Consider the following 25,643-nt stretch of genomic DNA (forward strand, 5'->3'; position numbering starts at 1 on the left):
AACATGAAACAGTAAGAAGAAAGCCCGTAAAAGAGAAAAAGGGGTGTTTTAGCTGTCGGCATCATCATAGTTCCATAAAAAAATGCGAATTCCGTTTGAAGTTCAACCTGCAGAAAACCTATTTAGTGGAGCAGGAGACAAGCTATGCTGCTGGTTCTCAAAGGTCGAGAAAGAAGGTGGGGAAGAAAAAACATCCGCCTCAGCAGCAATTGTGGTGTGTCCAGGGCAGTGGGGCATCAGCAACTTCACAAAGGCAGAGCAAAGCGAACGGTCACCAAAGCATAGTTGCAGCATAAACCCCACGGCGCCACTAAGGCGTATCATAAAAGGTTGTGCACCCGTAGTGAGTGCCGCCGACTCAATACGATATACGTACGTGTACTTTACCTCTCCAATCACTTCATTATTCACCACATTCAGTACACTTGTCTTGCTCAACTTTCCGGTGCTTGGCGGAACTATGTCTTCAGTACGAGCAAAAAAAATTTTCATGGAGGCCTGCCCCATCTGAACCGAAACGGCATCCCCTGGGATAAATGGTTTTCGACGTTCATGTACATTGAACGGATAATTGGCCCGTTCTAACGGCAGCAGTAACCTCCACAACGTTACGGATCCCCGAATGGAAAGTCCAAACCTGACCGAATCAAGCGTTAAAATTTCATGTGGAAGAAGATGCCTTGAAATGCGGACGTTGGGTGGCTGTTGGTTAACTACCGATGCACCATCAACACATGATTGCCGTGACGGCCTATGTGCGAGATGATACTCTATCAGGCGGTCAACGGACGGCCGACGGGTTTCTGTCACTGGCCCTTCAACATACGAAGGTCGTAGAGTCCTCCGCGAGAGACCAATGAAGGATACATTTCGTCCCATTCGCCCCCTGGGGACTGATGAATTTGTTGCGCTCTGGCAGCGCAAGCTTGCTTGCGCTGCAGAAAAGCTGCGGGGCAACGTCGTGGGTGCACCCAAGTGACAGCTATAGGACGATCTCGGCCTCACTTTTTCGTTTTTCATACTCTTATTACTGCAGCTGTAACTTCATTTCGCCGCATTTGGGAAAGGCGAGAGAGAGAGAGAGAAGCAGTGGACGATAAAGGCAATAGTGAGGAAGGACGCAGAGACATAAAAAAGGAAAGACAGAAAGAAATTATATGGGAAGAAAACGAATTCAACGACTGCCGTTATATGGAGATAAGGAGAAGCAAAAACAAAGAACAACAATACTAAAGCATATCACAGTTTGACCCATTGCGGCCACCATTCCAATTCAAATATTATTTAATTATGGCTTGCAAAAAAGGTAAATGGCAAGATCCATATCGTATTTCTATGCGTACTGGGCTCTCGTTTCGAACAGACAAATTGTAAGCTTGTAAGGCCCCCGCAATTTCCGGCCATCTTCCGCGTGAGGGTTATTTACATTAGTATTAGTAGCGGTAGTACCATAAGGGTTGCGGTGGGAAGGAACAGAAGAAGAACAAACTGCACGTGCACCGCCCTCCAACCCGATATCATTCTAAAGACACCAAATCAATACGTAAAAACGCAGTGGGAAAAAAAAAAAAGGGGGGGGGGGGGGGGGGGGGGTGTAAGCGGCTCAATCAAGACACTCACTCGTGAACTGAACCTCGCCTGGCTGCACATTCTTCCTACACGTCTCTACAATAACAAAAACAAGCACCTAAAAAATAAGTGAGAGAAGTTCACAGCTTGACAAGAGACCCCACCTTGTTCAAGCAGCGTCAGCACATTGTTTCCTTTTTCTTTTCCTATATACCTCTTTGAAATTTCAGCATTGCCGCTTCGTGATGCACACGACACGTTCCCACCGACTTTACTCCCTCAAACCAGAAAAACCCCTGCCTTAAGAAATGTACCAAAGTCGAATGTTGCAGTGGCTTTCCCTTGAGACTCAGCTTGGAAAACATCATTGGCCTTGGCGACAAAAAGAGACATTTCAATGTAGTCATCCAGACCAAGAGCTCCCTGCTTTCTACGATCAAAACGCCGCATCAAATACTGAAATACTTCATCAGATATCTGGTATGCATGAGCAGAAAGCGCCGCACGCACCTCATCCCCTTCTAGACGACTGCTGCGACTTGTGTCACGATAGTTAAAAGCATCCCGCATTGTTTGAAAGTAACGCTGAAATTCCAGGAAATCTGTTAAATTAAGCATTCCGTCAACATTAGAGTCAAACATGGAAAGGAGACGCTCCGTGGTCGCGTAACTGAAACTATGCCCGCCCACGCTCAGGGCGGAATTGAGCGTTGGAACACCAATACGACCCCCACTCGACCGACTCACCATTTGAAACCACTGCAACGCATCCTGCTCCGTGCCGAGCGGAGGACGTTGAATCGGCTGCATTGATGGTGGCTGCATTGGTGGTGGCTGCATTGATGGTGGCTGCATTGATGGTGGCTGCATTGATGGTGGCTGCATTGATGGTGGCTGCATTGATGGTGGCTGCATTGATGGTGGCTGCATTGGTGGTGGCTGCATTGGTGGTGGCACGGAGTAACCAAACCCCGGTGGATACGGATGGGCGTACGGCGGCTGGTAGGCCATTCAAGCAAACAACAAGCAAACTATAATAATAAATCGCCTTGATGGGTAAAGAAAAGCAAGGAGAGAAGACTGGAAAAACGAGAAAATAAGAGTGAGGGAAGCACTACAAAAGGTGCACACCCAATGCCACCAACGTACACAATGAGAAAAGTCTCACAATCATCTGGCAAAAAAGATACCTCCCCTCACCCACTCCTCATCCTCGTTTGTCGTACGTGTAATGGCAAAAAGAAAGAAAAACTACAATAAATTCGTCACAAGGAACAGAGCGCCAAAGAGATATAACACACGCATAAGAGACGTGAGATAAGGTAAGGAAATAAACAAAAAAAAAACGGTCACAACCCGGCGTGTAAACTTCTGGGCGTATTTTTACATACATACACAAAGAAAGAAGGAGAAAATACGCGTAAACTGGAAACTAGAATAAAAGGCTCAACCTAACGCAGATGAGAGAAATCCTCAAATTCCTCCTCGTCCTCATCCGCATTGACGGCCATCGTAGGCTCCATCTCATCCTCTGGATTGCCATTCTCGTGCACCACAAAATCCGCGTCAATATCGAGGCACTGCTGAATGGCAAACAACAGTCTCTCCCGCATCACCTCCACCGAGCTGTATCTAGGAATAGAGAGCCAGTAAAAGCAAGTCGAGGCGTGAGGTAGTCGATTGTCATCAAACACGTCAACAGAGGATTTGCCACCACCATCACCACCACCATCCGTATCATTAGCATTGCTCTCAGCATCGGTGTTGCCTGAAGTCTCGCTTTGTATCGAACGCGAATGAGCATCCGGCATCAGTTTTAACCGCACCCCCGACGGGAGCCTTTCTCTGCCGCTGACAAAACGCATAAAAAGCGCGCGTTCATGGCGGGAAAACTGTCGTAGCACCTGCCGAAGATATTGTACAGTGACATCATTTAGATCAAGATTTTCATAGCGAGCGGCGTCAATGAGCGCATCCGCGTCATAGTCTGGCTGGCCACAAACCACATGCTCAAGTTCGTACCACTTCAACAGTGACACCGCAGAAACAGGCACCACCTGATGAAACCCCTCCGCGATGGCCTTAATTTGCATCGCGCCCATATGGTGTAGCTTAAACCGTAACGCCATGTCAAGAAACATCTCCACATTGTGTCGACCCACAGATATTTCTTTACCGCCGGGAAACAGTTCCTGCTCCACCCCTGCATCGTCTACAAGAGAAAATCCTCCAGGACAAAGTTCCGCAATCTCATCGTCAGTCACTTCGCCTTGCCTTGACGACATCAGCTGACGGATGTAGTGGTAAGATTGAACGGAGATCTGATCCACCACGCGAAGATCACCCTCATCAACGGGGCTCCCCACTAATGCCTTCCAAATACAACTAGGAAGATAAATAGGAAGTGGCTCGGAGCTGCGCAAACAACCCGCAACAAGCCGACCAAAAAACTGATACATGCTGAGGCGTACAGGCGGCTCCATTACTGGACGAACCACAAAAAGTTCACGTGCATCTCCGATGTCATGGACTTGATTGGGGCTTGGCACAAAGAGCGGAAGACCTGAACTCATAAGTTCTGAGCAAAGCTGTGTGATACTCTCGCGGTACGGTCCCCCAATATCGTCAGCACCTTCCCCAACAAAATTCACTGACCATAAGTTCCTACTGGTGCAAAAGAGGGAAACATTCTTGTCATGTAGAAGGTGATATACCTGCCCAAAGAGGCTTCCACGCAGACGCTCGGAAACGGGGACGTCGAGATCATTTACGAGCGACAGTGCTTTCCTTCTATTTAGTGTCAGTTTGATGTTTTCTCCCAAGCAATTTGTATGCAAAAAAAAACCCTGGAGAATCCTCAACACCACAACCGGCAACAGATACTCACGACACTGCCAAAGAGAACGGCAAATAGGGCCTGAAAGAAGAGTATCGTATTTTCCATAACTAAGAGCTGCATGAGCGTATGGAATCATGCATTCGGTTAAACTGGAAAGATTTTGAAGGGTGACTAGTAGACGCAAGGCACTTTCACGTCCTTTAAACTTCTCATAACGGATGTTACTACTATCCTTATTAAGAACATCCTCCAGACAGTACGCTGAGGCGTTCATAAAGTTCAACTCCGTCAAGGACGTTAAGGAGGACAGCAGAGACCGAGCCAATGTAGGCGAAAATGCCGGTCCAATCACTTCTTGCCCGTTATCGTTATGCTCAAGACTATCGGTACAGTAATGCTGCTCAACTGCCGTACGTATGGGATTTGCTGTACTAAGTGCACGGTAACCGCGAGGACGGAACGACAACTCCTCGTCGAAGAACAAAATGGATGCCGCATTTTTTGGGCCCACGCTGACTACCGGCATAATTCCATTTACACAATTCACGGAAGAAAAAAGTACGCCGTCGCCGTTGGTGTCATGCATCTCTCGAAGTGGTGTGCCGTTGACACTGTAGGCAATTGTGCCGGCATCGCAGTCCACCATGCAACCTACAATGTCTCCATGCTTCCACATCAGTCCACCTACGCTGCGCTGATGTTTGTTGTGTCGTGCCGTCGTTCGGCTCCCTTCAAGCACCCATGACTCGTTATCATCTCCCAGTGACTTAGTGCGAGACCAATCTGGGGTTGCGGTAGAAGTGACCCAACCGACACTAATCAAGGCCTCACCACGAAGCGCTACTTCGTAGTACCAGCGCCCTTGCCGGACGCAAACGCTACCTCGTACAAAACACGGATCATCTCCTGCACGAACCTCACTCCCTTGCACCGTTACCGTCCTCGTTTTATTATCACTAGGCAGAAGGCTCACACTGTAAGGACCGCTGCGACCTGCTTGATATACCATTCCAGCATCATTGGCTCTTTCAAAAAGACTCGGTAAACGAAGAGTCTCATCCTTGGTAAAAAAAGCGTCGTCCTTGTGGGCTGCTTTAATGTGACCCTCTTTATTCATATTGATTTTGCTGCTGCTTCTGGAAAGGGTTTCCCCAACCTCAACCGCGGTGAGAAGGATCCAAAGCTTAGATGTGGGAGACACCACGTAGTTAGACGGGTCCACTGGGAGGTAACCCACAGGTAAGCTACAGGCAAACGGTGCTGCACCAAAGTTGACATCCACTCCGCCTGTGCCAAACGAGACTGCAGGAAAGAAACACGTCATCGTATCTTTACTGCGACTGGCTCTTAAATTATCAAACATACTCACCTGCCGACCTTCATGTACGCATGCTAGAGTTTCAGCCTCAAGGTCCAAAAGAATGCCAATGACATCAAGAGGCTTCCACTTACTTCGAACAGAAAATTCATGACGAAACCCGTGGTAAAAACGACACATTTGTACACTTTCAAATCCCCATGAATCGCCATCGTGACCAAGACCTCTGGGAGCCAGGACAGAGTGTTGTTGTGCGCGTTCCGTGACAATGCCTACAGAAATGGCCTCCCCACTCGCAGGAATACGAACCTCAAAGTAAAACCTTCCCCGTTTAAATCCAACGCTGCTCCGAGCCGAGAAAGAAACGCGATCACAGGAGGCGTACCAAACACCGTTGCCGCGTTGAAATATTGTAGCTTTAGGGCAATGCTGCACCGAAGAACCGGAGGTGGGGAGGGGCACGAGTCGCACATACCCGCGCTCCACCACAGTGGGATCCTGCTGAGCGATGATTGCCGAAGGAGAAGCCACAGCAGGGGCGCCATAGCCAATGGAAGTTTCCCACAACGAAAACAGACGCTTCCATCGACTCCGCGTAGAACACGGATGACTAACATTCTTCCAAGCTGCTTCAAGGCGAATGGCTGCTACAAGAAGCTCAAACGCCCCTTGAACCCGGAGATTGTAGTGACCCAGAGCAGGAGACAGTAATGGAGGACTATTGGGTGTTATTTGTCCACGGTGCAGAATAGCCATCAATGACACGTTAAGATGTGCCAATACAATCTTCAGCGGACTGTGATCATGCGGAGCAAAATGCGGAATTTCTCGCCAAAAATCAAGCAAGGCCGTTAACAGGCGACACGCAGGCAAAGCAGAGCACTTTGTCGTCCCTGTCCGCACCGTCAACAATGAGAGATATGGTGTATTTAAAAAATATGACCAACCGCACTGATATTTAGTCTGTGAAGTTAAAACCTCACGTATCGCCCCAAAGATTCCACAAGCTACAAGCGGTTTCAATGATCGGGCTGAGAGTGTAAAAGAGGCCGTGGCAGCCCGTGTGCTGACGATGGGCCTGGCGTAAAGCCAAGGGTTGTCTCCTGGGATCTCCAACTCTGGCCAACCACCTTGTGCATCAGGGTATTTGGCGAGAAGCACTTTTTGTTTACGGTCCCGCAACAGTGTCAGGTGTTCAATACCACGACTGTTCGCATCAAAGGAGATAGTGCCGCCTGGCCCATTAAGAATGGCGAGAGGCAGCAGTTGAATATCAGTCGTCACATATGAAAACGGTGGAAGTTCCATGCGGAACGACTCCGCTTCATCATGCAATGCTTCACTAATAGCGATTGCGGCTTCGCGAAAACCGTTTGCCATGAGCTTCTCCGTAGTAATCAAAGCAAAACATAACTTGATAAATTTCGCGACAGCCAGCATCGTCTCATCGCTGACCGCCCCGGTATCACTATACCGCAATAAATTTATAAGATGCCGCACAAGTTCATTGCTTGCAATGATATGACGTGGGTTGACAAGTTCTGCACCGGATGCTACAGCATCGCCACCTTTTCGCGTAGGTGTTATGCTCTTGTGCTGTTTTCGACCCTTCTCAAGGACCAGGACATGGTAACCAGGCGACACCATCTGGCAAATTGCTGCCACCACGCACTGTCGACTAAGATGTGCGCACAGTGTTTGCAGGTATTCGCCGCCAATCCTCAAAATCTGGTTGCGATCAAGTGCCGCAAAAAAAATCTCAAACTCTCGCCGCGGAATGAATAGCGGAAGTTCCATATGAGTTGTCGGGTCGATTCGAGAAGCCTTTCCCAAATCCACAGCGCCAGAAAAGATGGGAAACGGGGCCCAGCGCACGTTCCCGTGAAGGGTTCCAATACTTTCCTTGTTTTCCGACAAGGTCTCATCGCCGGTGGCTTCTGAAAACCGAAACGTCATCTGAGAGCCATCCGAGACTCTAACAACAGGCAACGTCTGCTCGCGCGCCACAAAATCGGCAGTCGTACGTTGAGCCTTAAGCCCACGCGCACATCCCCAGACACGAACACTTTCAACCGCTACAATCACCCCGTCCATTGCGCAGTCACCAGAAACCTGAGTGTCTTTATTGTTGTTGTTGCTGCTGGTATTGGTGGTGGTGGTGGTGGCAGTGACGCTAGCCAGCCGGGCCCCATCAAAACTTTTACTGGCATTTCTGCTGCCGGGCAGGGCAGTAGGTGTCTCGTTGCCAATCGTGAGTCGATCCACAACACCATCACGAAGAAGCGTCTCCAGCCGTGAGGCGGCCAATTTGGGCAACGTTGCCGTTGTGCCAACCCCATCCTTGTAGAGTGTCACTGCACCACTTTCCAGCACCACAGCGATGTGAATCCAGTGGTCCCAATCCTCACGCACTAGCTTTGTGGAAACGATTGCGGCTGACCCCTTTACGCTTTCCATAATATAATCAATACTATTCTCTGTTAACACCACACGCATAACAGCGGCACCACTCGAGCGGTGTTTCTCATACAGTGAAAAGAGCGTGAATTGAATGCCAGGTCGCTGCCACAATGTTGGGATCACAAAGTCCTCCCCAAGCTCCGGAAAAAGTCGTTCGTACAGGAGAACGCTTGTCTCCAAAGTCAGACCATCCGTCCAGAGTGGTATGCAACTCTTGATGCCGGCAGCTTTTATCGTGAGTGTGCCAACGGGGGCGTCTTTGTCCCCGCAAAAACAAAGAACGGAGGGTGTGAGGGAAAGGGAGGAGTGTGCCTGCGGAAGTCGAACAAGCGAAGGCATAAAACCACTGTTGCCGTTGTTGTTGTTGCTACTGCTACTGCTACTGATGCTGCTGTTGTTGTTATCGTCCACTTCAGCTCGAGACACCACCGCGTTGCCCAAGAGAGTGCTAGCACCAAAAATTGACGGCTGTACCGGCACTACAGAAGGAAGGGACGTACCACAATTAAACTCCGTACCTGGCAACGGTTGCGTGTATGAAACGCCAGAGGACAGCGCGTTTGGCACACCGTTGGGAGTGGTGGCCGCAGCAGCCAAAGAAGAGGGAACAACTGTATCAAAGGTAATGGGTCGCGTGCACTGCAGCAGTTGCTGCACCACAGTGGGGCATACTTCATATAGGTAACATAAAGGTAGGGGTATCTTCGCCGCAAGACGAAAGGCGAACGCGTCCACGTGACTCAAAATGTCTCCTTCAAGAAGAACTTGGCTTGCAGCAGGATCATTCTTCAGCACTGCCCACGTGATGCGTAACAGTGCCGCAATAACAGCCCAAATGAGTGGTGAAAAATGTGGCCTCAAGGGTGGTTTAAAAAAATACTCAAGTGTGGGGATCAGAAACTGAAAAAGCACATCCGCCCGTGGAAGTATCACCTCCTCATTGGAGGAACTGATGAGGTTGTCAAGAAAAACCTCGCGTTCCTCCACAAGTGAGTATAACGTTGATGAAATAACTGTTGCACTGTTCTTCTGGGTACAGCAGTCGACGATGTATGCGCCCTCCGTTGAGGGGAGCATGTTATCGGCACTCACCTGGACCTTCTTGCCGAGACTCAGCGGAACTGTCGGTGGTCCACCAATGGAATACAACCACATAAGGAGACGGATGCTTTTTGAGCGAGCGGCCTCCTCGTCTTCCGCCACGGTGACAGCCCCAAGATCACACTGATACGTCTCACGGAGAGTCATAAACGACGCATCCCAGGGTGGTCGGCACACAAGTCTGTGGAAGGCATCGACGCATCGCAGCCCTATCTCACTGAGGCCACCGTTAGATGTCGCAACACAGCGAATCACAAACGCTAAAAAAAATCCGAGCGTTTCGCCTCCTGCGCGTGTGATACAAACCGTTTGACGTGTTATTTCCATCGTCTCCTCCGCAACGAAAAGAGGGTCGGCGGTCGCTGGTTGACAATAACACAAAAGCAACACGCTTGTGTTGATGCAAACCTCCATCAACTTGAGTGTGGGAATACTCGTCGTTGTGGCAGTGGCCGTTGTCGTTGTTGTCGTCGCCGCCACAGTGGACGTGATTATTGTCAAGAGGATTTTCGCCATGTTACCCAATCGAAATGCCAGAAGGACAAGCTTAAAACATGTCTCTCTATTGCAAAAAAATCCCTCTGGTAGGCTCCGAGCAATAGTGCTGGCAAGCGTACAAATAAGGCTTACCTGCTCCAACACACGGCCATTGGCAGGGCAGCACGCTTGCGAGGTGTACTTGGCGCACCTGTGCAACTCCAATTCCAATACTTCAAACAACCCATCAAGGAAAAGAGTACAACCACGCCGTTCACAGAGTGACAAGGATGTATCCCCCAATACCCTTGCAGCCTGTTGACCCAGGAATTTGAGCGTCGTAAGAGATTCCATTAAGGCACACTCATGTGGGGTACGTTGCAGTGAAACTTCATTCGCCTCATCCTCCGCAGTTCCCGACGGACTGCTAGCCGTGGTGTTTTGTTTCCTTGCATCCCTAGCGTCATGCCTATGTGAACGCTCTGTAGTCCCCTCCTGGCGCAGGCGTCCCAAGTCATTTGGCACGAATATGCTGCAAATAGTCTCAAAAATCACCTTCACGACACGCAGGTGCTCCAGGTAGCAAAAGTCAGAAGGCAACCACATTCTGTTCAGTACCTCACTAAGGGTAGAAAGGCGGAATGAGGCACCACCATGCATTGCCGTCTTGGGGCTCTGTTCCACCTGATCGCCGCCATCATCCATCCCTGGAAGTCGTGATTTTACTGCGGCATCGCGCAGGCGGCGAAGAATGTCATACATTGTCCGACGAATAGCACAACGCGTGGAGTCCAAAGAGCCAGAGAGGCCGGTCTCAAACTGCCGTTGGGAGCCCACAGAACCTTTAAAAAGTAATGAGGCAACTTTTAGTGCAGATGCGGCATCTGTCTCAAAGAGTTGCAGCATGTGAAAAAGTCCATCTAGACGTTGAAGCGCGTTTGTTTGACGCGTCTGAATCGCCGCCTGCAAACCAGCTGTCGTCAATCCTGGGGAGAGGATGACACGTTCCACAAGTTTCAAGGCAGAATCAAATTGAAGAAGTAGCCAGCTATTTAAAAACGCCTCATGGTACATACGTTGCGCCCGCAAAAGAAATACTGCCCGCTTCCATCTGCCACCCCTCGGTAGCTTCTCTCCGAGCACCCTGTCAGCGAAGGATTGGGAAAGAAAGGTGGACGTCATCTTTAAAAACTCAGCCTCCGAGACTTTTCTGAATCGCAACAAAAAGCGACATCGACCCTGCACATCACACACATTACGTGAAAAGTCATTCGGGTTTTTGGAGCGTTTATTCAGCAGCTCATTCCTCGTGTTTCTCAAGCGGAGAAGCGTTTTTGCAAGCAACTCAAGCTGTTCCTTGTCCGAAAGACGATGAAGCTGCACACCACTCAAGTGGACAACCGCAACGGCGGCCAGCGACATGGCGGCCGCTAATCCCGCTGGTGTCTTCGACGCAAGTGGATCATCTTGTTTTGCAATGTCCTCCCATATTGGCCGTTGTTGTTGTAACTTCTCAATGATGCCCACGTCTATATTGTTACCCACCTTATTTGCCGGACGCAAACCGGCCGCCAAGAGAGGATGATCACAAATCTCTTGAATTGCAGTGGTACTGTTGTTATATGCATCATGAGACGGTGTTTTTGTTCCCAACGGCCCTGCAGGAAGCTGGCCAAGCGACATGAAAGACGCCACCCAGGACGATGCGAGAAGCAAACCATTATCCAAAGCTGGAAGCGGCCAAAAACCAACTTTGCCAAGGTTCATCGAAATATTCTCACGAAACAACTGCAATAAGGCACGATAGTGGACACGAAGCAAGTTCAATTTCCGCAGCAACCATTCCGATTCATCGCGTGTTACCATGAATGGTAGTGCCGTGATGGCTGTGTGTAGTGGAAACCCCACAAAAGAACTACTCAGCATATCACAGATCATCGTTACTTCTGCTGCTGTCGTCGTTGACGACGTCGCAGCGGTTGACCGTCGGGGTGATGCCGCTGGAATGCGCTGAATCAATCGTTTAAATATTATTTCGGCAGTGTTAAACAACTCCACATAGTAGTCCTTCAGCACGGAAGAAAGCTCTGTCGGCTGAGGAAGTAAAAAGATATTTTCGATTCCGCGACGTGTTCCAGTGCCACTCATGTTGGCCACTCCGGTCCCGTCACATTGACTAAAAAGCAGCAATTGCAACGTCCCAATGGCCTCGGCCATCACAGAGAGGAGGCCCAACTGCTGCTGTCGCGATTCATTTGACACCCGGGAAGTCATCTGTTTAGCTGACTCCGCTAATAAGGTGGAGAGGGTTTTCTTAATCACAAGGAGTTTTTGCTCTATGACGCTTGCGGATTTGTCTTCCCCATGCATAAGACCACTGCGTGTGTTAAAGTCCCCCGTATGAATCAAAGCCGCAGCGGATGTCATGTCTGTGAAGCTCCTCACAATGGCATCAAGCAACACGTTAAGAGCCGGGGACTGCGATGCGTTCTGTTGCTCACAGTTTAATATTTCATGCAGTAGTGTTGCTCGCACATTTGCACTTGGAAAAAACAAAGTTACTCCCTCCTGAATGATGATACGAGCAAGTACAGCCAGATCCATCGGTAAATTGAAACCCGCCTCATTGATGATATCAGCAAGGACACCAAGCAGACTTGTTCCGCGTTTTCTTGAAAAGGTGTGCGCGATCTCCACGGAATCTGCGTTTGGAGTCGCTTTTGTTGCCGCGGTTGAGTTTGTTGCATTGAGTAACGTCGACGCGGCAGATCGCTCGTGCTCCTTCCACGAGGCGTTCCGCCTGCGCTGGGCGATGTTCAACTCATGAAGCATCCCGTGAACATCATCGCTTTCGCTGACCTCAGAGAAGCCAAGGGTGTCAGGGTGCAACTTGAAGTCTCGAACTCGTCGAATCAACCGCACTAACACTCGCAGTATGGTGTAAATCACACTGGAGGACGTACTGTCCTTTAAATTTGCCGAACGACGCGCATTCATGGCCTTCACAGCACGACAGTGCTCACATAAAAGTTGTTGCACTTCTTGCACACACCGAATCCCCACATCGTCCAGGAGAGGGCTAAAGAGATGATTGTCCAAGTCGGTGCCACTTGCCTCTGCAAAGGTAGAAAGGAGACCCAGCAACCACATCGCAAGGGACCCAAACGTCACGTTGGCTGTGTCTCTATTAAGAAGTTGTTGCCCCCCACTTGAGACCAGTCCACTGTGCATAGTCCCAAACAAGGCCTCACTGCACCCCACAGATACTGATGTCCCATTAAGTGTAGCACACTTAGCGTCATTGGAGTCATGAAGAGACGTAAGTGCGCCCTTTTCCTGCACGACAACGGAAATACCTGAAAGCGTTCCTACTGCTACAACTTGCTGTTGCACTTCCCCACGAGGACCAGGGTTCATCCCTGTCTGAAACAATTCCCAATACTGACCATGATGGTCACATCCAAGAAATCCCAGCTTACTTCTCTGTCGCAGCACATAAGAACCGTATAACTCACGCCCCGTCTTGATGTCAAAGAAACTCACCTGATGTACATGCTTCCAATCGACAAAGCCTGGAATGGTTTGCGTCCGTTGTTCCATTAGCCCAATTTGGGATCCATTGAAAAACACATGTGTATGCTCCAACTGGGGTGGCTCAGCTGTAACAGGCATGGAAGTTCCACCTAATGCGCTGCTCTCTCGCTGTGAGGGCAAGAAAGGATGGTCAAAGCATCCGACACGCGCAAACTTCCCCCAAACAATCGCATGACGACCACGTGCCGCACCTGTTCGAACATGATTAAAAACAACATTCCCATTTGGTTCATTAAAAAAATATTGGCATACAAGACCTGGCTCATCCCCAGACAATAGGCGACGCGAGTCACGGACAATCTCACGAAGCAAACGGCCGCCCCTCCACACACGCAAGGCAGCTATTTGACATATGCAATCATTTCCAGCCGTCCATCGCTGTCGAGGATTTTCCAAGGATACTTGTGGCCCTTGCCGGGTGCATGAAACCTCTTCGTCATCAAGACACAGACGCCAATTTCCATCAAATATCAAACTAACGTGTATAAAACGAGACTCAGAAGCCGGGCTAACAGGAGCTGTGACAACGCACATACCACGGGAATCATGTCGATACCCACCACGTATGCGCCAAGCCCCTTCAAGTCGTGTTGTCTCTATGAAAACCTCTCCACTTGTGCTTCGATCACCATGCTGATATAACACAGAGGTATCATCTTTCTCAAGTATTTTAATCCAAATCTCCACGGTGACATGACCTCCAACGGTGGTTAGGCATACCTCTGGCGAGCCAAAGTCGATCACACTTCCCTTGCGAAGCGACAAACAGTATGCGAGGGTGCGGTCAAAAGGGGCAAGTTGAAGTGAGGTGCACCATTGCGCCTCTGGAAAACTACTGGAGGCAAATACTTGCATCTCCAGGCCAACAGAAGAGGAAGTATTGGCATCTGCCGCAGCACCAGTTGGAGCAGCTACCACGTCGTACACAAGGACTAAACGGTCTCCTGGACCTGAGGCAAGTGCCATGAAACGGGAATTCAGCGGCCATTGAGGGGCATCTGCGAGCGCCACCTTTTGTCGTACCTCCAACAAGGTACTGTAAGTTACAACAGCAAACCCAGCGGCAAGCATACGATTAGTCAGTAGCAACAGCACACCTGCCTCAGAAAAGGCAATGCTGGAGTATGAACACTGGGGACAGCAATCTAGTGGTTCACTAGTGGAACACACAAGGGCATACATCTCAACCACATTAGTACGTTTGCTAAGGCCATCAACAGAATGAATGTAAACCGCACCACGATCATAACCCACTGAAAGTATCTGCGAATTGAAGTCACGTCCAAACGGGGAAAGTTGTTCTGTGTCATCTTCAATTGCATCGTAGGCCTCGTTAAGTTTGGGAAAATACCTCTTGGGTGTGAGAGCCGATTCATTCGACTTCAACCAGTCTAATGTGGCTTGCGACACAAAGTTTGTGGGCATACGTAACAGATACCGTGTTGTGCGTAGAACCTCGCTTATGGAGCCACATTGAAGCGAGAGCAATACCAGAAGTTCTACCAAAGCTGAAGCAACAATGCTATCTGGGCCATTGTGACTTGTGTGTTTCATGATACTTTTGGAGTTGCCGTTAATGTTGATGGCATTATTGATGCCACCATTATTCCTATTTATGGTATCGTTTGAAAGGGTCTGCTCAAGGAGCTTTGCCACACCATCCAGGGCCTGTCGCATCACCTCTGGGGAGATGGAGCTCCCCACGAAGTGCGGCGATGAAGACGTCTCCCCGAGACTAAATAGCGTGACGCCACGAAGGTACTCTTGGAGGTTGTGTACCAGAGGCAACACAGTGGCACCCTCCAAAGTCATGCTGGCGTAAACAAACATGTGAATAAGCACCAATGCCCCACAATTAAGGGCAGCGTCCATCCCGTCGCGGGAAGCAGCACTACGGCTTGACAATGCATGCCAATTTTTGCGTAGCGCTTCTGCTGTAATATTTCGATCCAGAAACACCTCGACCGGCGTGACACCGCCACCACAATACCGTCGTACGGCCTGAATCGCCCGAAGCACAACTGTTAGTCGTGCACTTGCAGCCCGCGCCGTTTCGTATTCCTCCGATATAGGGATAGCCTCATCCAAGGGAATGGAAGAAAATGTAGCAGAGCCCTGTCGTTGTATCCACCGTCCAGGTTGTCCTCCTTTTTCATTAAACAATGAGCTAAAAACGTATGAATCAAGTGGTACCTTCTCCAGTTGATCGGGAGTGAGTGGAAGGTACACGGAAGCGTGTGGAAAAGCAAAGCGTTCAATCCAGTTCAGTTTCTTCGCATGACGGTCGTGCACCTTGTGGTACTCAAAGCGCACAAACTGGTGACGGTAGTGAAGAGAGATGGCAGGGTACACCTCCGGTGCAATATTGCTGATCTCACCAACAACAGACTTATCGCCCACACGCACCGTCATGCGTGCCGCCTCGTAGTCCAGGATAAATACCACGCGGTCACCAGCGCCAAAGACAACACTCAAGTTGTTGTCTTGTCGCCTCCAATGCCCGTAAAACTTTCCCGCACGGCTCAAGCACCAGCCACCTCCCTGTGAGATAAATGAGTCGTACTTGGCAAAGCTTTTCGGCACGATACCCAGCATCAATCCACTACCATCCGTCGTCTCACCTTGGTGCTCAATTTTCACACACCACTCGTGTACGCCGCGACGAATCCCTTCCGTCACCTGCAGAGTAATCCAGCCGTTGCCTGGCTTCATCGCAGAGGCCTCCGTGATGATGACATCACCACGTGGAGTGGTCGTGTCAAGAAGAAAATTCCTTCTCGGCGCAGAGCTGCGTTCCACCACGAGTTGCATTTGTTCCACGAAGTTCACCACGTCCGCCGGGTCATGCAGTTGACCGTGTGGGCCATTCGCCATACGTAAGTACTGCATACTAAGCTCGTCCATCTCCAAAACGCGCGCACACACACACACGCACAAACAAACAAACAAACAGAATTCCTCAAATCCCGCGGCCACCTACGAAGTGCGCAAAATGTCAACACGAAGCAAAAATAATAATAACAATAATAAACACCAGCAGATACCTATTACTTCTCCTGTGAAAGACAAACAAACAAACAAAAAGAAAGGCACGAGTCCCTCTGTTCTTTCCTTTCATTGCCGACGTTGGCGTGGAATGATGAGAAAAAAAAAAAAAAATTGATCTCTGTGTGAGAAGAACAAAAAGTGATAGGGCAAGTAAACAACAAACAAAACTCTGCAAGACAACCATGTCAAACACGCATCCACATTCCTCTCAATCTTTAGCGTCCATTTCTTACCCACACAGCTGTTGCACCGCTGGCAACGTTTTCTCACACTGTAAAGAAGAGGGATTCGAATACCTCCATTATATTGCTCGGCTCTGCTCAAGTATCCTCAGGGCGGTAAAGCAAAATACATTACGTAAGAATCCATATACACAGTAAACAAGAGCGCATGTCAAAGAAAAAAAAAAGATAGAAATAAACCTGCCGCAAGAAGCTCCCACTAAACAATAGATGCAGCGATGGCATCCTTGAAGGCCTTCAGAGCTTTTTCAGCAATTTCCTTGGAGGTGAAGCGCATCACAAAATTCTCGGGGAACCCCTCCTCATCATCGGTGTAGTCCTTGTGCGCCATCCATAGCAGCGCCTTTTCGCTCTGGGGGTGAAACTTCACATTCATCGCCTTAAGAAGATAGTGCTGCGCCGCCAGTTTGCCGATACCCTCGCGGCGGAAGACAAACATGTACTTGCCATGATCGTCTTTCCGGTGCAATATCTTCGCGGTGCCTTGCCCGCGCTCCTTCCACTGGTTCTCGCCCTCGTCAAAGCGCAGCAGCTTCGCCGTCTCCTGCCACACGACGTCGTACTTCTCCTCACCACTCTGAACATCTACCGGGGCAAATCGGGCTACGCCGCCGTCAGACACCGCCACCTCCTCAATCTCCATCAGCTCATTGCCATTTTTATCCTCCGCCATTGGCATCCGACGTAAAACAACAAAAGAGCAAAATACTTTTCTTGTATGGCACAGAAAAATTTTAAAAAAGAAGAGGGCCTTTGAAATATAAACAAGCTCAAAACTCACAGTACACGCAGATGCACGGATGCACTCAGAAAGAATGAAAAGCTCAGTCTTCAGAGATCAAGAAACTCTGCCAGTTGCGTGAGAGAAGGCGTAGCAGAACACAGTGAGTAATCGCACCGTCTCACTCTAATTGAAGACAAAGAAGCTGCATGCGCTCTCTTACGCCGCTGCCGCTCCATCTTTGTTAGAGACTCTCCCCCAGAAGTAAGGGACGTCTCCTGTTGAGGAGACGTATTGCCCATGGATGAAGAACCAATACAAAACCCACTTCTTTTCGGTGCAAAGAAAGCCTCCCCCCTGGCATTGTTGCTGGACACAATGCAGCGCAGCCATTCCTTTGCATCATCTTTCAACCCATCCGAAACCGACAAAAAATGGTTCATGTACGGTCGTCGCAAGAACGGTCCAAGTCGTTGCAGCACCACTACACTGCGGCAAGGCTTGTAATGCAGCGGCGTCACAGACATGGGGCGCAGCAACGCGACAAAGTCAATGATTTGTTGCGGTGTGCAGTGCAGTGTGGTTGGTATTTCCCACACAGACGTTTCATCGCCTTTCCCGCCACGTTGCCGGAAAAGAGCCCATCCAGACATCACAATACCGTAGTGCGGCGTGCCCCCGTTTCTTTCGGCGGCAGCCCGAAGCCCTTCAGGAGAGATCTGTTTCAGCGAAGAGACAACCTCCACACGAGGGCACGCGCCACAATTTTCAAAAGGCACAAAACGTTCAACGTCCATACAAAATCTTTCATCGACCTCCGCAATTTTTTCATTAAACGAAGCAAGAAGGCGAATACGCTCGTACCGGGTCTGGTCAACTACAACTGGAACTGCAAGCCGTGTTGCAAGACGTTGAACAAGGTGCTCCTTACCAAACTGATTGTGCAAATACACCCGCAATACGTACGGACCACAAAGTTTATTGCAAGAGTTATTATCCAGTGCAAAGTCACGCACGCGTCTATCCATGCGACGGCCAACTGCTTCTATTGCCTCCTCCACCTCCATCTCTGATAGAATCTTGCTTTGCACTTGTGTGCCTTCGTTGCCCTTAACCGAGAGAGAGACGTCGTGGATACCCAAATGCAGCCATGTATCATCCAAGTATACATGATCCACACGATGATTGGCAAAGAAGGGGTCCAGACGGCGTCTAGCATGCTCATCATACTTAAAATCACCCGTGTAAAGAATATTACCGCAGGGCGTTTCAAGGAAGAACATGACACTACCCGGGATGTGAAAGGCGGGCAGGAGATACAGCGCCACCATCCCTTCTTCACCGACACCGCAACCACATTTGTCATCGCTGTGAGTCTGCTTAACGTAGTCCAACGACACATATCTTTTTTCCCCACCACTCCGACTGGCCTCTGAGCAAGAATGGCTTGTTGTCAAGCTCAACAAGGGAGTTCGTTGGAACAACGGCAATGACACTGTCCGCTTCTCCAGGGTATCCCCGTAGCTTTGAGCAAGCAGTGCCTGCGTCACCGTGTCGCTAATAATTAGACCCTCACTCCATGAAGGCGAGAGCCCCTTCATATGATCCGTGTGAAAGTGAGACAACAGGTACACAGCATCAAAAGCGCCGTCCGAATAGAATTGATCAATGTAGACAGGAAATAGGGGTAGCTTCATTGGGCAATGCTGCTATGGAATTCAGCTCGCCAAAAAAAAAAAAAACAAGAGGGGCTAATAGCGGCTAAAAAAGCAACAGCAAGAGCAGTGCACGTGCTCGCACGTCAAAAACGTGATAAAAAGAAAAAATCCAACCACGGTGACCATGACACCTCTCATCGACACTAACTTTGCTCATCCACCCCTCCCCCTGCTCCACAGTAAGCCGTACCCGTACACTTTATTTGCCTCACCTTTAGAAAACTCACCTTCGTCCATCAACGTTACCGAGGCAAACAAGTTGTTCGTTAGAAACAAATGTGAAAACCCCTCGTAAAGCCCTTACTCAGCAGCATGTGAATTTCAATAGAAAGCCTCAAAAGACTCTCATGTCTGGTAAGGAATGGGGCACATATCGGCGTACGCTTCACTTGAATAACACCAAGGCATCGCAGCCGTCCTGCTCCAGGATGCGCAGGTGATACAACCACCCCAGGAATGACTGGCAGAATTTACCAACCGCCTGAGCCGCTAAAATCAGCCAACCATACAAGAAAAAAAAAAAATGCCAACAAACAAGCAACAAAAAAAAAGGAGGGAGGGAGAAACATGGTTCGAAAAATCTGACGATTAAGGTTATCAAGAGTGCAGAAGTAACCTATTTCGCCAATACTTTTTTTCCTTTGCTGGTGTCAGTGTATGCGCTATTGCGCGGACACCAGTTTCCCAGCAAGTTGGAACGGAGTCTCACTCCGTCATCTCCCAGCGCATGACTCTTCTTTCGCTGCCGTCCTCGCTGTTGTTGATACTGTTGCAACAATAACAAAAGCGGCGTCAATAGGAAGATCACCCCTACACAACTGCCACGTCGTCTTCCTGTCATGGATCACAGAAGGCGGCGGGCGATGTGGGGTGGAAGAGAAGACGGGACGCGCGTCCTTACAGCCCTTTTACAGTTCACTCCAAATACCAACGCTCGCCCACAAATGCACAAAGGCACGAAGGTTAGGGGTGACATGGGGGGGGGGGGGGGGGGGGGGGGGGAACTGTGCGTTAAAGCAAGCGCCTATAAACCAAAACGCTACCGAATGCACGTCGCGTAGTCAAGAAGTGATGTGGCCTCTCTCCCACACACCTTTTTTTGCTCTTTTTTTTTCCGAGGAGGCACCGCTTGGTGTTATTGTTCCGTATTGATCCCCGTGGCCCTCGCTTTCAAAAAGCATCCACGTGACTGAAAGACGAAGACTCAAAAAAAAAAAAAATAAGTAAATAAAGGAGAGATTACATTAAGAGGTAAAAGGCATAAACAATCTTTAGCAGTCTTGGAACCAACTCACACAAACACAGGGACAAAACAACACCTAGCGAGGTGATTATACTCATCTTCTATGCGTCCAAAGAGAGGGGATGATGTGGGTGAACGGTGCGAACAGTCTCATACAGCTCCTTATGTGTTACTCTAAAAAGTTCTCCAATCGACACCGTCAGTAGGTCTTCGCCTGCTGCACACTTTTTTAGACCTGGGTCGGAGGTAACGAGCATGACTTTTTCGCTGGCGTTCCCCTTGACAAACAACGCGTAGCTTACATAGCGCCGGGCGTCGGTCAAGTCATTGGCCAAGGTGTTCTCTCGAAAAAAGCGTTGATCCTCGTTTACTCCTTTTTGTTGAAACAAGAGCCAATCTGCTTCCTTGTTTTGCAACAGAAACTGAAGGAGGTCACGAAAGCGTTTTGCCGTTGCGGTAGCTTCGTCTGAATTTCCAAGACTAAGAGCCTGGAATGCCTTCTTGTTCATTTCGTCCAGTCGATGCAACAGCAATTCCGGTATAAGAATTCGGTTGCGGCGGAGGGCACCTGTCAAAGGCTCCAGAAGGCCCCGACTGTTTGCCTCAAGAAGGGACTGAAGGTCAAAAACAAGATACGAACTGAGTACGTGGCCTTCCTGACCACGCCGCTCTGTCACTGTGGACACAACTAATGATTCTTTCTTAAAGGTTCCAGCAGGAAGCCCTCGGAGTCGCGTGAGACGGAGGTAGGTTCCCATTATCAGTGTAGCTTGTATCACAGGCAATAAAAAGAAAAGGAAAAATCAGCACACGTGTCCGCATGGCAAGCAGACATCAAAGGAAAAAACATCAGGAATAACGGCATCATTGGCAAAAAAACAATACTCAAGTGTTTTAATAATAATCTCCCATTTGTTGTTGTTGTTGTTTTACTTTTGTTTGGTATTAGTTCCTTCTGCGAGGCTTTGTGTCGTTTGCTTACTTGCTTGCCGCTTTGCATTCACCCCGAAGGCTCATTCCCCTTCTCCTCCTCATCCGGCACATGAGACAAAAAAAAGAAAAAATGAAACGGAATTCATTTTTATTATTATTTTACATCAATTTCAATATCACTGTTTTTTCTTCAGCTACATGACAACCCACAGCAGTGCCCGCAGTGCTTCTGATCATTCCTTCACTTCCTTCTTTTTCTTTTTGGTTCCGCCTTCCTTCTTTTCGGGCGCTGGTAGGTCCGTAGAGGGGTTTATGCGGCGCAGACGGAGTGGTAAACGCAGTGAAAACTCCTTCATTAGCGCTTGCTCTTCCCCACTAGGTGGTTTGGCGTGGGCGACGGCGGATAAAAAGTCCGACGCCGTGAGTGGTCTCTGTGCAAGACGTCGAAGACGCCGGGTGTGCAGCACTTCACACACAATGCGTTGAATCTCCCCAGCAGAAAGTCCATCTGTAAGAAGGGCCAACTCGTGGTAACCTTCTGGCTTTAATGCATTGGCATCTGTTGTACGCTGTGCAACCCACTTCTTTAGCAGAATGAGACGTGAGGCGTAGTCTGGAGTGACGCAGTGAATCATATGCGCAAAGTTGTTCACCATCGCGTTGAACTCCGCATCCCACGGCGCAGATGAGGAGCCAATGACCAGTACACGATCGGTAGGCGCAAGAGCGGCAATGCCCTTGAGTATCTCTTTTTTCATTTTCTTTCCTCGTGCCATGAGGGGATCCTTCGGCCCCTTTTTCTTCTTCTTGCGCAAAAACAATTTTTCAACCTTGTCAATGTAAATAACAGACGGGGCCAACACTCTGGCAAGGTGAAACACCATCTGAATAATGCCTACCAGATTCGTATTCGTTTCAAAATTGGCCGGCGAGAGGTCAAAAAGGTTGGCTCCGCTATGGTTGCAGACAGCATGCACCAAATGCGTCTTGCCACTACCAGAAAACCCGTAAAGGAGAAGGGTCTTTGAAGTTGGCGCCAAGTCATGAATGACTTGTGAGCCAAGCGGCAGGATGGCGTACTCCGCTACGCACTGGCGCACCTGCGCTGCGGAAGGTTCGCTGAGCCAAGAGGACTGCTGTAGAAACTTGTCAAAAAGCTTCTGAAAGGCATCCTTCTTCATCTTCATCGCCTGTTCAACGTTGGCGTCCCAGTTGTTTAGAATACGCTGCCACGTCTTTTTAAGCTCCTCATCAGGCTTCTGCGTGCGCAGCAGCACATCAAGCGGCGACCCATGCACCGTAGCACAACCCAAATAATTTTCCAGCCGAATATCCGGATCCGGTAACTGGAGGACATTCTGGTGCACCGCACTGTTCATAAATGTCTCGATATCTACCCCTTTTGTCGGATCCTTCAGTTTTGGTGCCCGCGGCTTTTTTGGTCCCTTCTTCTTACCACCCTTCTTTTTTTTACCTCCACGCCGCTCCATCTCGAGACGCTTCTTTAGGTTCTCCACCTCGATCATGATAAGCTCATCGACAACACACCGCACATTCTCTAATATGCCACGTGGTCCCTCTAACAGTTGATGACGAAGAAGCCTCTCATCTGCTGCCTGGTCGAGGTCCAAATCCTTGAGGTACGTCTGCTCAAAGTGGGGCCTCCAAATGGTTTGATAACGCTCATCTACCGCATTCATACTATTCCACAAATTACTCGGTGGCATCGCCGGAAGACTTTCCTCTCCCTCTCCCCGGCGTCGTATAGTGCTGCCCGCCTTTCGTGACGGTGTTTGTGGGAGCGCAGTACCAGCAAAGGATGACCGCACTGTCACAGAACCCATGCGGCTACGCACATTCGCTTCATCAGGAGGCAGCCCGGGAAAGGAAGGAGGAGACCTAGAAGGAGCTCCACTAGCGATGACCGTTCCCGTAGCTGCACCGGCGGTGCCGCCATAAATCTCCAAATACTTGCGACTGCCACCTTCTTCGGGTGTTGGAAATGTGAGTGGGGTGTCGTCCTTGCTCTCCATCCGTGCATAGGCCATGCGAGTGAGAACTTCGTTTAACATCTCTTCCATCGTCCGCGGCCCTTCCTCTGCCTTAAGCCGCGCCTCCAACTCGACCTCCTTCTGTCGATAATTCGCCTCATTCATGCGCTGACGAGCTTTGCGCTCTTCTAGACGAACCCCAGCAGCTACACGCTCCGCGTCACTTAAAGTGGCTGCGGTGGGGCGCATACCGAGTAGCTCCAGCTCCTTATTGTGTTCGTTCAATATATGCTTTCGAGCAAGATAGGCCTGAACTGCCTTTTGCACCACCAACGCCGCCCGTTCTTTCCCTGCGGTGTAACTATATTCATTCGCATGTTCCAAGGCATGTTTCTGCTGCAGATAGATTACCATCTGAAACTTGGCCCGTTGGCGTGCCTGACGTCCACGCTCATTCACCTGCAAAAGCTTCACCGCGTCATCCACTGTCATAATTGTGGTAGTCATGCCGGCACTAGCTTGGGAGTAGGGACCCTTCTCGGTCCCCTTAGTGAGAGCCTTGGAGACAGGTGCATTCACCTCCGTTTCCTTGTAGTGTGCCTGCAGTGCTGTGATCTGTCGACGTCGTTCCTGCAGCTCCGACGCAGCATCCTCAACAAAGTAGCGCGGAATTGGCACCTCTAGATCGTCCGGAATCATCTTCGTGTCAAGCATGGCATCATCCAGCTTCACAAACTCACCACAGTTCACTGTGAGGAGGTTTCGCAGCTCCAACATCCGGCCCAAGCAGGTGTCGAGCAGCGTGCGAACATCGTAGCGTTTTTGTGGCTGTAGCTGCGCGTCGTGCACAGTGGCGAGGCGCTTCGCCGTGCGCAGGTACTGAATGTATAGAGAAACCCAATACTGGAGTAGCTGCTCGTAGCGTGGTCGCCCTCCAGCCGCGACGCGCACTTTGGTGACGTTCACATCTTCCTTCCAAATGAAGGCCAGGTCCTCGAGGGCCTGCTGGTAGTAATCCTCGTAGGTCAGCGACGACATGTCCCACGGCCTCCCTCAACACGGGCACGCACCCAAGCCCAAACACCTCATCGCAGAAACACACAAAAAAAAAAGGAAATAATAATAATAAGAGACTGACACAGAGAGAACAGAGGATAATAATGAGATAGATACAAGCCCATACAGAAAAGAGGAGCGAAATGCAAAACCAATAGGCCGGTGATAAGAGGACGAAGAGAGAGTGAACACAGCAAATGAAACCAAGGGCGCACTAAAACATGACTCGAAAGAATCCCTTGCAACAAACGCAGACACACAGCAACAACAAAACAAAGAGAAGGAAAAAGGTTTACCCGCAAACCATCCAGCGCAAACACTTCACCACAGAAAGGCTTGAGGGGAGTGCATGCAACAACAAGAAGGCAAAACCGCATAGGAGGAAGCAAGAGGTAAAAAGGTTATATGGCCAGGCGCATTAGGTCTTGGCATCAAGACAACAATTTTTTTTTCTTCTTCTTTTAGCAAGGTAGAGCTCCAACCAAATAATAAAAAAAAAAAAGAAATTGGTATTGCCCCATTCACCATCTCCGACAAAAAAAAAAGAACATCCACGAAAAAATGTCACCCACTTCTCAGCACGTCGCATAGTCGTATGCAGGGACATGTACGCAAGGAAACACACATGAATCTTACACAGCAGCCCAAGGTTAGACCTCAAAACGTATTGCAAAGCCCTGGCCTTTACTGCCTGATACCAATAAAACAAAATAACAACCGATATTTGACAAACAGAACAAACAATTAAAAGGGACGAGTAACCCAAATTCGACAACTACAGCGATCGCATAAGACAATGTGGTATTGCTGCTGTTTTACCTCCGCGTTGCGTTTCCCTACACGTGCATGCATGTAAAATCAAATTATTGGGCTCGAGTAATTTGATTGTCTGTACTACCCCTCCTCCCTCAGTGTGCTTTGATGCAGGCGATGTACACACGAAAACGCGTGTATGTGCAAATACAAGCATATACGTGTAAACATCGATTCTTTGGAGGGGGAGGGGTCGACGGAGAAAACGTTTCTCGTCCCACCCGCCCCTAACCAAATATGATGCCAAACAACTGTCCTTCATAGCGCACAATCGGGACAAAAACACACACACACACAAAAAAAAAAGTACGAAGAGCAATTAGAGGTAGCTCGCCTAGCAGCCACTTGCATTTTTTTTTCACATTTTCATCGACACATAAATTCCAACGCACAAGCGTAGCTGTACCTCCGTGGTATTAATTGCGACAAAAGAGAGAAAAAAGCAAAGAAAGTATTCAAAAACAAAACAAAAGAAAATGTTGGTGTTTGCATTTCGACTGCATCTCCATAGCTCGACAAA

General features: G+C 49.3%; 7 protein-coding genes across 7 annotated transcripts, besides 9 other annotated features; all 7 read right to left on the reverse strand.

Moving 5' to 3' along the window:
* Positions 1-22: part of a sequence feature (A-rich) that runs on past the window's edge.
* Positions 23-102: 80 nt separating this feature from the next.
* Positions 103-879, reverse strand: TraAM80_00251 (putative mucin-associated surface protein (MASP); the record flags this gene model as incomplete). Its single annotated transcript, XM_029377335.1, has 1 exon — positions 103-879. The coding sequence occupies one exon, from the start codon at positions 877-879 to the stop codon at positions 103-105; it is 777 nt and encodes a 258-aa protein (XP_029242815.1).
* A 245-nt stretch (positions 880-1,124) lies between these two features.
* Positions 1,125-1,153: a sequence feature (GA-rich).
* Positions 1,154-1,571: 418 nt separating this feature from the next.
* Positions 1,572-1,593: a microsatellite.
* A 255-nt stretch (positions 1,594-1,848) lies between these two features.
* Positions 1,849-2,580, reverse strand: TraAM80_00252 (programmed cell death 6 protein; the record flags this gene model as incomplete). Its single annotated transcript, XM_029377336.1, has 1 exon — positions 1,849-2,580. The coding sequence occupies one exon, from the start codon at positions 2,578-2,580 to the stop codon at positions 1,849-1,851; it is 732 nt and encodes a 243-aa protein (XP_029242816.1).
* A 440-nt stretch (positions 2,581-3,020) lies between these two features.
* On the reverse strand, positions 3,021-16,262 carry TraAM80_00253 (putative ubiquitin-protein ligase; the record flags this gene model as incomplete). The annotated part of the gene is made up of 1 exon (XM_029377337.1): positions 3,021-16,262. The coding sequence occupies one exon, from the start codon at positions 16,260-16,262 to the stop codon at positions 3,021-3,023; it is 13,242 nt and encodes a 4,413-aa protein (XP_029242817.1).
* Positions 16,263-16,276: 14 nt separating this feature from the next.
* Positions 16,277-16,310: a sequence feature (A-rich).
* A 55-nt stretch (positions 16,311-16,365) lies between these two features.
* Positions 16,366-16,388: a microsatellite.
* Positions 16,389-16,847: 459 nt separating this feature from the next.
* On the reverse strand, positions 16,848-17,327 carry TraAM80_00254 (ran-binding protein 1; the record flags this gene model as incomplete). The annotated part of the gene is made up of 1 exon (XM_029377338.1): positions 16,848-17,327. One exon carries the CDS (start codon positions 17,325-17,327, stop codon positions 16,848-16,850), a length of 480 nt encoding a protein of 159 aa, XP_029242818.1.
* A 152-nt stretch (positions 17,328-17,479) lies between these two features.
* On the reverse strand, positions 17,480-19,066 carry TraAM80_00255 (putative DNA cross-link repair 1A protein; the record flags this gene model as incomplete). Its single annotated transcript, XM_029377339.1, has 1 exon — positions 17,480-19,066. The coding sequence occupies one exon, from the start codon at positions 19,064-19,066 to the stop codon at positions 17,480-17,482; it is 1,587 nt and encodes a 528-aa protein (XP_029242819.1).
* Positions 19,067-19,596: 530 nt separating this feature from the next.
* Positions 19,597-19,638: a sequence feature (A-rich).
* A 425-nt stretch (positions 19,639-20,063) lies between these two features.
* Positions 20,064-20,089: a microsatellite.
* A 342-nt stretch (positions 20,090-20,431) lies between these two features.
* On the reverse strand, positions 20,432-21,088 carry TraAM80_00256 (uncharacterized protein; the record flags this gene model as incomplete). Its single annotated transcript, XM_029377340.1, has 1 exon — positions 20,432-21,088. One exon carries the CDS (start codon positions 21,086-21,088, stop codon positions 20,432-20,434), a length of 657 nt encoding a protein of 218 aa, XP_029242820.1.
* A 154-nt stretch (positions 21,089-21,242) lies between these two features.
* Positions 21,243-21,270: a microsatellite.
* Positions 21,271-21,496: 226 nt separating this feature from the next.
* TraAM80_00257 (IQ motif containing with AAA domain 1) lies at positions 21,497-24,292 on the reverse strand (the record flags this gene model as incomplete). The annotated part of the gene is made up of 1 exon (XM_029377341.1): positions 21,497-24,292. One exon carries the CDS (start codon positions 24,290-24,292, stop codon positions 21,497-21,499), a length of 2,796 nt encoding a protein of 931 aa, XP_029242821.1.
* Positions 24,293-25,551: 1,259 nt separating this feature from the next.
* Positions 25,552-25,599: a sequence feature (A-rich).
* Positions 25,600-25,643: the final 44 nt, after the last annotated feature.

The sequence above is a fragment of the Trypanosoma rangeli genome (assembly GCF_003719475.1).
Source record: "Trypanosoma rangeli strain AM80 chromosome Unknown Tra_15.4_contig_00004, whole genome shotgun sequence".
Taxonomy (NCBI): domain Eukaryota; phylum Euglenozoa; class Kinetoplastea; order Trypanosomatida; family Trypanosomatidae; genus Trypanosoma; species Trypanosoma rangeli.